Source organism: Scleropages formosus, chromosome 7, assembly GCF_900964775.1.
Source record: "Scleropages formosus chromosome 7, fSclFor1.1, whole genome shotgun sequence".
NCBI classification, from domain to species: domain Eukaryota; kingdom Metazoa; phylum Chordata; class Actinopteri; order Osteoglossiformes; family Osteoglossidae; genus Scleropages; species Scleropages formosus.
The window spans coordinates 11,401,757-11,414,845 of NC_041812.1; the positions used below are offsets into that span (position 1 = coordinate 11,401,757).

The 13,089-nt window shown below is 44.9% G+C and overlaps 1 protein-coding gene across 1 annotated transcript; it reads right to left on the reverse strand.

Moving 5' to 3' along the window:
• Nucleotides 1-896: 896 nt before the first annotated feature.
• On the reverse strand, nucleotides 897-10,314 carry kdsr (3-ketodihydrosphingosine reductase). Its single transcript, XM_018757479.2, has 10 exons — nucleotides 9,438-10,314; nucleotides 8,148-8,237; nucleotides 6,785-6,841; nucleotides 6,259-6,324; nucleotides 5,517-5,612; nucleotides 4,349-4,540; nucleotides 4,172-4,255; nucleotides 4,008-4,091; nucleotides 3,806-3,907; nucleotides 897-3,512 (listed from the first exon to the last, which is right to left on the reverse strand). Exons 1-10 carry the CDS (start codon nucleotides 9,624-9,626, stop codon nucleotides 3,393-3,395), a joined length of 1,080 nt encoding a protein of 359 aa, XP_018612995.1. The 5' UTR covers nucleotides 9,627-10,314; the 3' UTR covers nucleotides 897-3,392.
• Between the last annotated feature and the right edge of the window lie 2,775 nt (nucleotides 10,315-13,089).

The window sequence follows — 13,089 nt, forward strand, 5'->3', positions numbered from 1 at the left end:
AACCACGTGCGGGACACGCCCCCTCCGGGCTATTGGTCATTGGCGGGCGCACGCACGCACTCGAACCCAGGGGTCTCTCGTCCGAGAGGCGGATCGCGGAGAGACGACAAATATAAAACACATAACCCATTTGTCCAGACTGAGGGGGAGGAAGAAACGATCGACTGCGGGTGGGGATGAAGGTCGGGGAACCAGTCCTCCGTCATCACTCCATCCCGCATCAGCCAGCACTGGCAGCAGTACCTCCATCACTCTCCCTCATCCTCCTTCTTCTTCCTCCGACATCTTTCCTTCTCTGTTCCTCTTTGAGCTCCACCTGTCAGACCGCGCGAATGAATGAATGAACGAATCCTCTTCACGCTGCAGAAGAATTTCGCTCGTCGTGTTCTTGAACTTAGTCTTATTTACTTAAATATCATTTACCCCTCTGTTTATCTCCAAGTGGGTTCATGGAATTACTTGAATGGGACTACGTGAGATCGCAGAAGTCTAAATGAATTTAAGTTGCACTATTTGTCAGGTAAAACCACCAGTGAAACAATCTTAGCTGATGCTAACTGAGGAATTTATGAAACTTGAAACATACACATCCAAATAAATAGAAATCTGTAAAAGGTCTATAAATCACCCATCGCCAGAATATTTCCTGTGAATTTATTTATATACATTTTCTCAGCAGTCTCTTCAGATTCTTCAAGCCCTCCATGGCCTGGAGAACATGGAACGGGCTGTGCTTTTTGCCACAGGCGCAGTACCGCCCCCTAGCGGCGATCACAACTAGGACTGCCGCCCTGACCTGTACAAACACACCCTTGAACACATAAAAGAACAAAACGTGACATTTTCAAAAGTTATTTATTTTTATGTAACAAAATAAGACAAAGCAACATTGTTACGCTCTTCCTTTTTCTCCTCAAAATGGCACACAAGGTGATATTCTTACAAATTTGGCATAAACAACAGTAAGAAATAGGTGAACATATCCTGGTCTTTCTGATAACTTAAAACAATCTATATTTTTACCTCTTATTGTATAACTTTAAACCACCACAACGAAAAACTGGAACTAGGGCTTAGCATGAGTAAAAATATACAGGAATAATTCTAATGAGATGCCAGAAAGAACGAGAAACACAGGCATAACTTGCATAGCTTTAAATTGTTTAACGAAAATTGCTTTGTAATACGCTACGTCAAACTGCTATGAAGTACGGGTTTGCTGGCGACAGTTGAGGAGGAAAGAGAAACAGTTTCAGAATGAGAACGTCGATGGGACGAGAGCTGTGTCTGCGCGCCGTCGTCAAGCAAGAGCATCATCGCCCAGAGTCACATGCTCCCGCCATCATGCTTCCGGTCCACGAGGGGCATCATCGCGTAAAACCACGGTACGAGGAATCGACAATCGTTCTCTGTGGAGACGAGGTGGCGCAAGAAAGAGCAGTCGTCGTGACGACTGATGCATCACCGTCACGGCATTAACCACGCATCTCCAACTCTTAAGGCTGAGGCCGAGTTCTGATTTGGCGCTTGTCTCTGAGGAGAACAAAGCAATGCTGCTTACGCACACCTGCACCGCAGTGACCCCGGTTTCCGCAGAGACCCTGCATTCCGGTCGAGCAGTACACCCTGTCCACGGTGACTGCTGGGAAGAGTGGCGGCGAGCGCTCGCAGACAATGGAGCGGTTAAGAGTGCCGGTTGGGGCGGCGAGACTACAGCTCCGTCTGGCTCCGCCCTGTGACCTGTGAGGCATCTCCTCGAACCCGCGAGTGTCAGCCTCACAGCTCCTCTCCCCTACAGGTTCAACTTCCACTGGCCTCTTTTACCTTCTCCGAAAATGGAAACTGCTTTCACAGCAAGACGCTTACACGCACGCACGCACGCACACAGATTGTGTCCACACTTGTGTTGCTGAATTTCCCTTGCTGCTCAACTGACTCCAAACACAGTGTGTGTCACCCCGGTTATACTATAAACGGCCAATGAACACTAACTTACACTCTCTGGGCTCGGAACGATTTCCCAGCACACACCGCAAAGGCCGAGCGGAGTGTGAGAAGTCCATGGCTGTGGCCTTCTGGAAGCTTTGAATCCCTTGGGCTCAGCAGTCAATCAGTGCTCTCTAGGAGTGCTGCCCAGGTTGTGTATTCCAGTCCACGCCCCTCCCCCTCCTCGCAGCTCCCCAACGCAGCTGACACACACAACCTCTGTGCAAAGGCAGCCGTAACATTGGACAAACATGGTGGGAACGTTTAAACAACATCTACATTGGTGCATCGTCGTTAGCCAGGAGGGCAGCAGCACAAGTCGGAACAGTCATCGCGGTAACGCAGGAAGAGGAATGTGTGTGGAGGCGAATCAGTATGAAAAACTAAAACACTTTGCCTGCAAAGTGTTACAATAACAAATCAGTCTAACTGGTGTCAAGACAAAACAAGGCCAGCAGGTGGCGCAGTGCTTAGAGCAATCACTTTGCAACTGGAGGGCCCAGGTCTGAATCCTAAACTCCTGCTGTGGTACCCCTGATCAAGGTTTTAACCCTAAATTACTCCAGTAAAAATTACCCAGCTGTATAATTGGGTAAATCAGTGTAAGTAGCTTAGTGTACAAACCTCACACTGTCAGTTGTTTATGAGAAAAGTGTGGGATAAATGAGTGATACTAAAACTGGAGGATAAGCAGGTGGTTGTTAGTTCTTCGCATCAGCGCTGGATGTTTTCAATCATCACAGTTCCCAAAAGCTGGAGAATCACAGAATGTGTCTAATTACCATAAAGAGCTCTCACATTGACTTAAACACTAAATTAAAGGTGTTCTTTCATACATGACACAGTCCTGAAAAGTTCAAACCTTGGCTAGTAAAATATCCCCCACTCAGTTCAGTGTAAGGTACAAAACACACACATAGGAATTAAAACAATACTAAAGAGCTGTTTTCATGAACAGCATCATGTTGTGCCGGTTTGTGAAAGTCATGCAAAATCTTTACTTATTAGTGTCACCTATATAATCTATATTGAGTTAAATTCTATATTTTACCATGTAATGAGAACAGAATTTATGACAACTCATAGCTTCACAAGTGCTGGATTATGGACTACTGAGAATATGCCAGAAGGTTCTCTGTCTGGTGAGAGAAATTTCAGTGTTTAAAGCAGAAAGTCAAAATCCAACAAATCAGAACCTGCCGTTAGGAACGGAAAGGCTTGAAAATGCTGTGTGCACGCTGCTGTCAACAGGGAGCAATTGTCTTACACCAGTGATGCGCCCACCTGGGTGTGGCGCCCCCATCCTTCCACAGCGTCACAGTGACGCAAGGGTGGGGTTGGGGAGGCAAAGCTGCTGGGCGGAGGGGGGTGATTTGGGGAGGGGTGGGTTGGCTGCAGTGAGTGGGTCATTCGCTCTTGTCTGCACCCTTGGACTGCTCCCTCTGGATCATGCAGCGGCGGATGATGCTGTCGAAACTTCCCAGGTAGAACAAAGCGATGGTCCGGAAGAGACTCATGGTCAAAATCTGTAGGGCGTGGAGCCAGGTGATCAGCCAGCACCTTCCGCCCAATTCCACAGTCAAATACTTCACAGTCTGGTCGAGACCCATGTTTCTCATTTATGTTCATATTCGGAAGAAAACGAGCAGTTTTAAGCCTTTGTCAAGGTGAGGGTCAGCAGAAGTGTGGTGGCTTGTGACCCATCACCCATCTAATAACCAAGTAAAACATCAGGAAGGTGAGGTGTGTCTCACTTAGCTTGCTAGTGGACTGACTGATAAATGGGGTCTGAGAGGTGAGGGTGAGGATGGTATTTTACCTGCTGGAGCCCCTCTGTGATTGAGGTGACCGGCGACATCCCGCAGGTCAGCGCTGAAAGCATGTACCCGTCGGGACCCACTGAGCTGTTGAAGTTCCCCTGCTGTGGGCGACAAAACATAATACACAAGATGAGGCAAATATGGTCTCCATGGGCACTGACACCGGGGATCAGAGCTGCTGCTAAACTGCATTCATCTTACCACGGCATCCTTTACCACGATTTTGGCAACCTGCTCCGGTTGGCACACGCCCGATGTTTCAGAGATTAGTCTCGTCTCAAGGGGCTGCGAGAGGAGAAAGGGCTGTGATCAAAACGTTGCCTGTGATCCAGAAACCCGAGATGTTCTTTATCAGACATGCCTACCTTGCTTTTGTTCTCCTCGGCGAAGCCTGGCGTGTCCGTGTCCGGCGGATAGGCTACAGTCACATATATGTTGTATGGCTTCATCTGCAAGGAATTGAAGGAAACCTTTCAAAATGAGACAAAACACCTAGCGAGACAGTCAACATCCCCACAGTGGGGCGGAGCCCTCGCACCCACCTCCATCTGCAGTGACTCAGCAAGGCCACGCAGGGCAAACTTGGATGGCGAGTATGCGGTGTACCCAAAGAGCCCGATCTGGCCTGCCTGCGAGGACACGAACATGATGCGGCCCATGCGCCTTTCCTTCATGGTGGTGACGACAGCCCGAGTTGGGTACACGCTGCCCAGGTAGTTCACCTCCATCAGCCTCTGTGGGAGCATGTGTGTACATACACACACACACACACAAAATCACTGTGATGATTTTTACCCAAGCTGGAAAACCCCTGCCGAGTTCAGCCAGACTGGACCAGATAGGGAACATTCCAGAATTCATGCGACTGATGGAGCAAGCTAAGTGACCATCACTTTCAGTCTGGTAATTTCCAGAACAGCAAGTAGACAGCGCATAATTATTGATTTGGAGCATCTAGGGTCATAATATGGATTTTGAGGACATTATGACAGCTGGTAGTGCAGTGGTTAGAGCTGCTGCCTTTGAATCCAAAGGTTGCAGGTTCAAATCACACCTCTAGTGATAGTACCCTTGAGCAAAGTACTTATCCTGAATTGCTGCAGTAAAATTACCCAGCAGCATAAATGGGTAGATAATGGTAGAAAAAGAAGAAAAGCACCCGACAGTGAAAAGACTAAAATGTAATTATTAGTCTCCTTAACAAATGCCTAGAAATTATGCTTTTGAAAAGTAATTTTTTTGGGATATTTTTCAACATTTTAGTTGCATTAAATTTCTGCCTCACAATCTTTCTTCCCTATTTTTTCTGCTTTATACAATTTTTCCACAGTAATGCTTTATCAATGAATGGGGGTGTGGCGGCGCAGTGGGTTGGACCACAGTCCTGCTCTCCGGTGGGTCTGGGGTTCGAGTCCCGCTTGGGGTGCCTTGCGACGGACTGGCGTCCCATCCTGGGTGTGTCCCCTCCCCCTCCGGCCTTACGCCCTGTGTTACCGGGTTGGCTCCGGTTCCCCGCGACCCCATATGGGACAAGCGGTTCTGAAAATGTGTGTGTGTGCTTTATCAATATGTTGTGGATACTTATGGATTTAGCCTTGTAGTTTAAAAAAAAAAAAAAAAAAAAAAAAAAAAAAGTCAAGTGCAGCAGATTAGAGTTGGAAGAGTCCAGTTGAATCAGCACAGAGGTCCTCAAACCTGTGGAGAACTGACCTTGAAACAGTCAACCTCCATCTCCTCAAACTTGCCGGACAACGATGTCCCGGCGCAGTTCACCAGCATGTCCACGGGACCTAGCTTCTCCTGGGCCTACAGACACACCCAAAACCGTTACTACAGTGGAGAAGGTATATCACCAGGATCTCTCCACCCCTTTTCAAACAGGGCAGCACCACAATGCTTAGAAAACATCAAATAATCTGAGTTTGTGAAACAAAGATTATTTTTAGAAAATAATCTTTCTTATTTTCTAAAACTTCTGTCTGCAGCTGAGCAAAGGGATCCATGTTTGCCCCCCAAGCCGACAGATGGCAGTAAAGAGCACCCATACAGAAGAGCAGTGTGGCAACCACCTTAATTTGACACCTAATTTGAGTGTTTACAGCTCGTGCTTATTGTTCCAGTGTCAGTGACCAGTAACAAGTTGAGGAACACTGCATGTTTATGTGGTGAATTTGTGAACAACTGGTACGAATAGGAGTTCATTGTTTTTGAAGTCATTTTAAATTAGCTGTTATAAATATATTTATAAATTATATATTCTTATGAAATATTAAAATAAAAAGTCTAAAAACACTTATCTGAGACTTTTACAAAACCTTAAGGATACATCAAAGGGCATCTGTAGTATTAATCTTTCATCAATGATGACTTTGGAATAAAATTACTCCAGAGTTACAAACAAAATGAGTTACAAACAGCCTTCTGGTCCCAGAGTAAAATCCCTTAACTTTACCTGTTTTATAACGCTTTCAACCTGGCCATAGTCCTTGGACACATCCACAGATATACAGAGTACGACCTACAAGAAAGCACATATCGGTGGAGTGATTGGAGCAGAAGAAACGTCAGTTTCTCAGAAATTGTTTATGAATTTATCAGGTTCACTGAAACAGTGATTAGGGCCAAAATCTGACTTCATTTCATACTATATGTGATCAGAACTCCAAAAAACACGGGGACAGAGGAACATTTTACTCTCCCATTGGTGCTGAAACTGCACAATGACATGGAAATATTTGTACAGATGGTCTCAGTTTCATGGTTTAGAAATCTTTAAATAGTTTATATCTGCAAGATCAAATCTGCTCAGTTAAATCCATATGCACAAAAATGAGGTCCAAGGTTTGGAAATGACACAACAGAGTGTTATGCCACTGTTGATCACAGGTCTGTACTACTCCGACATTCAAGGAGGACTAGAAATCAGAATCATCAACACGTCTTTGTCACATTAAAAAAAAACACACACGTCCACATACCTGCTTGTCGTTTATTGCGCATTTTTCAACCTCTTTCTTAGCTTGAACCAGTTTGCTCTAAGGCAGAAAAAGTAAAAGAAACTAGGTCACTTTACAATGAGAAGGCCAGAAATTTATTCAGTAATTTAATTTTCTATTTTTAACACAGTACAGCTTTGGAAAGACTGAATGAAAAGTGGGAAAGGGGCACAGATAACATCACGTAACATGCCATAATTGAGGCAGCAAAATATGTGTGTTCCTGAAATCATTTAGCAGGAGGTGTCTAAGGGCCAGTAAGTGGCGTGGACTTGGGTTCAAATCCCACTATCGCTGTAGTCGCTTTGGTCAAATTACTTTCCCTGAACTGATACAGTTAAAATTACCCTATTGTATACATGGGTAAATCAGTGTAAGTAGCTCAGTGTTAAAACCTCACATTGTAAATCACCCTGGAGAATGTAATTGGGTAATTAATATATAATATTTAATGTTACATTTAAATACAATGAACAAGATATAATAGTTTATAATCTACAAACAATAGCGCAACATAAACAATGTAGATCATCTTTTGCTTTTGAAAGCAAATTTTAAACTCCATGTCTACAAACACTAAGTGTGCAGAGACTATAAAATGGTCTTTATTTCCGTGATGAAATTTCTACTGTGAAAATGATTTTAATAAGCGCCATCTTTGAACCACAGTGGTCTATATTTATTTTGAGATCCTTTAATATTACAGCAGTAGCTACGGAAAGAGATCCCCTCAGCGACTTGGTTTTCTTGGCTGTCAGAGTTAAGGAGTCGCTTTGAAATCACGCGGCTCTTCATGTCTTGCCTGCATTTCATTATCTCGGCCAGCGGGATGGTCCATTCATGAATAAGTCAATGTGCAGCTCATCTGTGCGGCAGCGGGACAGCGGCCTGTGTCTGTACACCGTTCCTTTGACTCGCGCTCCTGATGAGCCCACGATTACAAGAACCTTGTGGGAACTTTGACTGCAGACAGGTCACATAACCATCAATCCTTTTCAATTAGCACAAAGAGCAAGATAACTAAATCAGTGCTGCTAGGATATGAGTATAATAAAGGGAATATTTTTCTGGCCCAACAAATGTTTGCGAGACAATCCATTAATATTTACTAGTGGGTCGTGCCAAATTTAATGATTATTAAATAAAGGTTTAAATGAAACTGAAGCACAAAAGAATGACTAAATACTGTATGATCCTCTGATGTGAAGCAAAACTAAGCGAATATAGCCTGATGTTCCAATTCCAGTTCCACAATTTGCAGAAACAGCCAAACATCCACCATCCACCATCCTTAAAGGTTACTCAGCTCTACCTGGCTGAGCAGCCGGTTGGAATCCGGCCTTACCTCGTCCCGCGCCACCAGCGTGATGAACGCTCCTTGTTTGTAACACTCCATGGCGATGCACTTTCCAATCCCACTGGAACCTCCAGTGACCTGAAAGGCAATGCACCATCGGGGCCATTAGGTCAAAGGTCATTCAAGAGGAAGCAATGCTAACATCTTCCATATTAAATAAAGATTTAATTCATGTTTTAAAAATCAGTGTAAATGTTAGATCACACAACCACATTTGTTACCTGTCCTCTAAGAAATGTAGACCAAAAAAAAAAAAAAAAAACACTCTCACCCTCTACACATCACATCACATCACATCACATCCTGGCTAAAGAGAGGAGCACCTTCAGCGACAAGCACTTCCAGGTGTGCTGTTCCAAGGAACCAGCTGCAGTCATTCCTGGCAGTGATCTAGACTCTACAATTTCTCAGGAAGTCGGCGCAGTACTGATGTCTTACAGTCTGAGGGGAACTGAGCTGTCTGCACTATTTATTCAACTGCGTACTTTACTTTTATTCATTTAGCTGACACTTTCCTCTAAAGCACAATTATTTACCATTTATACTGGGTAATGTTACCGGAGGAGTTTCGGGCGAGTTCCCTGCTCAAGGGGACTACGGTTGGAGGTGGGGATCGAACCTGCGAGCTTTGGATCCAAAGGCAGTGCTCTAACCACTACGCCACCCACTGGTCCCACTTTACACCTCCGGTGTCTTCTCTCATCGTTCTGTTGTATATATGCTGCTATAGCCTTATGTAATTTCCTTTGTGATCAATTCAATTTTTATCTACAGTTAAAGTACCAGCATTAATGCTTTAACTCCCTCCCACAAGTTGCACATACTCTTTGATTTACTCACGAATCTGTCTATCTCATAATATCTGGGCCCAACCCTAACAATGAACTTCAGCCCAGGTTCACAGGTAACGGTTACAACCCCTGTTGTCACTACTAATGGGGCAAAGAAACCATTGTAATAAATAAACTTGGCGGGGAGTAATTTAAAAAGAGAAATGAAGCGAAGACCGTTCAAGACGCAAACGACGATGATGACATTAAAAACAGATTCAGTTTTTTTTTTTTTTTTTAACACAAACAAAGTTGTTCATGTTTAGAAACTGCATCATGCACAATCAATGTCGCTTAGCTCATGTCATCTATACACAACGAATGTTAATAATTGGCTGGAGTTGTTCGGGCTGAACGCGGTGACTGTGCCTCCACAGGTGGTGTTTCTCCCCCCGGCCTCTCGGTCCCGCTCCCGTTCCCGTCCCGCTCCCGGGCCGCTGTCACTCACCACGACGTGCGCCCCGTTCAGCTTCAGCGGCTTGGGGCTCATCAGCGGCGAGATCATGTAGAGCAGCAGCACGAAGGCCACCACGAAGGCGCCCACCACCAGCAGCATAGCCAGGCCCAGCAGCAGCCACCACGAGTCGGGCAGGAGCCAGTCCAAGATCGCCGGGCCCCAGCCTTCCGCGGAGGACATGGATGGGCCTTCGGGAGCGGGGAGGAGCGAGTGCTGATGGGTCGCCGAAGTGGGAGTTCCCGCACTGTTTTCCAATGGACTTTGTTACGTAGGACCCTCGGCTCTGCTGCTGCCAAGACTCCAGCTAAATCATATCATCATCCAGGCGGTTGTGACATGAAGCAGAACCAGACGAACTGTGACTCCTCGCAGCACCAACTTAGGCACTTCCGGGTACGTCTATGGGACTTGTAGTTTTTTAAGTCCACCACGAAAAAAAACTCGGAACTTCGAGTGTGAATATATAGAACTTGTACAAAGTTTACCCAAGCAAGTGCTTTATCAAGACACTTCAAAAAGAGACATCGACATGATCAGGTGCTCATTTAATGAAGGTCCCTCAGAAAACAGCTCTTCAACGATTTTGGTTCTGCTGTTGATACGCACAGAAATTCTGGTCGGACCTTCTTCTTAATGCAGCTTTTCCTCTCATTTCTCCTTTACTTTTAATCATGTTTTGCTTGAATTCGCAAATGTCGCAGAGATGACGTAGGTACCAGATACAACCCTGTTTTTTATTAACCAAATATTATATGACTGTAAATTTAGTAGCCTTTATTACTGTTTGTAAAAGAAATTAAACATTATTAAGAACGCTATTCTACTTTATAAAAACAGCAAAGAAAATGTGCGTCTGCTGACGTCTTACCCGACGAATAAGTCTTTATTTACTCTTTCTCTACATGTGTTTTTATATTTCTTTTTAATTTATTTACTTGTTTATTTTGTGTATTTATTTTAAATTTCTCTAACATTCCCTCTTGCATTGTTCTTCTTTGTAACATTTGCATCTGGTTCCGTGTTTTCTCATGATTTTGACTTTTGTAATTACTTGCTTTTGTTAATAAAGTTTGTTTAAAAGAAAAACTCTGAGACTTCCGTCTGTTTGTTTGGAATTTGTAGTTTTTATGGAGAACAAGAAAAAAAAAAACTCCTGCACTTCGAGGTGTCTGTGTACAATCCAATAAAACTTTATTGTCAAATTTCTCTGAAATTTGTTGTGTATCATAGGGGGTTTTATCCTTCAGGACAATGACATTACAGACTACGGGTAGCACACGAGAATGTAACAGAACAGAAAAAAAGAATAAATTTGGGTGTAAAGGATTTCTCTGTGTTCGTACCTCGATCATGGACACACACAGTCTCAGCATTATATTGTGTGTTTGGGACTTTGACAGAGTCTGAATCGCTTGTCCCATACGGGGTCGCGGGGAGCCAGAGCCTAACCTGGCAACACAGGGCATAAGGCTGGAGGGGGAAGGGACACACCCAGGACGGGACGCCAGTCCAGCGCAGGGCACCCCAAGCGGGACTCGAATCCCAGACCCGCCAGAGAGCAAGACCCGGCCAAACCCGCTGCGCCACCGTGCCCCCAGAAACAAACAAACACTCAGACCTTCAGCCGGCCGAAATATCACTTTCGGAAACAAAAATGGTCAAACGGTAACCCTAATATTACCCCGCTGAAAACTGAACTCTGCAGTTAAACTTTACAACATGTCTATAGCAAGCAAGGTGCACCGTTGCGTCTAAATTTTACAATTTGTGTGGAATATGCTAGTAAACCCTGACAAAGAATATATATATATATAATTTGAGTTGTGTGCAGGGGGGTGCAGTGGCGCAGTGGCGCAGTGGGTTGGACCACAGTCCTGCTCTCCGGTGGGTCTGGGGTTTGAGTCCCTCTTGGGGTGCCTTGCGATGGACTGGCGTCCCATCCTGGGTGTGTCCCCTCCCCCTCCGGCCTTATGCCCTCTGTTACCGGGTAGGCTCCGGTTCCCCGTGACCCTGTATGGGACAAGCAGTTCAGACAATGTGTGTGTGAGTTGTGTGCATGTTTGTTTACAAATGCTGTTGAATTTGCTGTGGGCAGCACAGTAGTGCAATGAGTATAGCTGCTGTCTCACAGCACCTGGGTGGCGTGAGAGGATGTGGGTTTGATCCCCGCTTAGTCTGTGTGGAGTTTGCGTGTTCTCTGCGTGTCTGTGTGGGTTTCCTTTGGATGCTCTGGTTTCCTCCCACAGTCCAAAGCCATGCTGTTCAGGATCGCCCATAGTGTTCCAGTGTTGTATGTATGATGACTGACATATAAGTACTGTATAGCAGTGTGAGTCCTCTTAATACTACAGTGATCACTGGGAGTCGCTTTGGAGAAAAGTGTCTGCTAAGTGAAGTAATTGTGTATGGCTGTTCTTGGTGTTGAAGTTTGAAAAAAAAAAAAAAAAACTTTGAATGGCAAATAAAATCAGAAGGAAGATCAGTTCCAGAATAAAAATGCATAAGCATATTATTAAAGAAAAAACTTAAAACTGCCTGAATCAAACTAAAATTGTCACTTGCAGTATAATGTTTTAAAGAATGAGAACAATTTAATCTGTGTATTTCTGTATGTGGTTTAAGTGCTTAAATTCATTGTGAATAAACCATAGCACAAACATCTGAATCCATGAGTTAAAAAAGAAAAAACTGCCAACCGTGCAATGCAGGATAAAACTAAATGTCAGTTAAACGTGTGGATGGTTCCTCACCCGGAACAATCTCCTCAATGGATATCGGTCTGGTTTTAAACTTAATCACTCCACAGAGATGACTCTTCTGTCGGTGTCTGATGCTCTCCAGTCTGCTAGAGCTGCCTCCCTCCCCTCAGTCCTCATCCTCCTTGATCTGTCTGCAGCATTCAACACACCGGATTCTACTATCCTCTCTTAGTCAGTTTGGGATCAAAGGAGCACTAAGATGGTTTGAGTCCTACCTATCTGACAGATCCTATCAAGTGGTCTGGCGGAGCTCCCGTTCTTCTCTGCCTCTCTCAACCGGTGTCCCGCAGGGCTTGGTTTTGGGTCCTCTTCTCTTCTCAATCTACAAGTATACCTCCTCCCTCCGTTGGGTCATAGACTCCCGTGGATTCAAATCCCACTGCCATGCTGGTGATAACCAGCTCTTTCTTTGCTTTCCACCTGAAGCATCAGACATTTCCGCACGCATCGCTACCTGCCTGTCGGACATCTCTGCATGGATGTCTGATCACCACGTTCAACTTAACCTCTCCAAAATAGATTCTGAACCTCCCAGCTGACCTGTCCTTCTGTCACAATCTTTCGATCAAGTCGACAACTCATTCATTTTGCCTACCTCCTCAGCTAAGAGTCTGGGAGTGACGATTGACTCAAGTCTATCGTTCTCTCAGCACATCAAAGCCACAACCCGGACCTACAGATAACATCCTCAGGATCCGTCCCTACCTCACAACAGACTCTGCCCAACTACTTGTCCAGGTGACATCCCGTCTGGACTACTGCAACTCTCTCCTGTGTGGCCTTCCTGCTACTACCATCAAACCTCTACAGCTGATACAGAATGCTGCTGCACGAGTTGTGTTTGATTTGCCAAAGTGTTCCCATGTATCCCCTCTACTCATTTC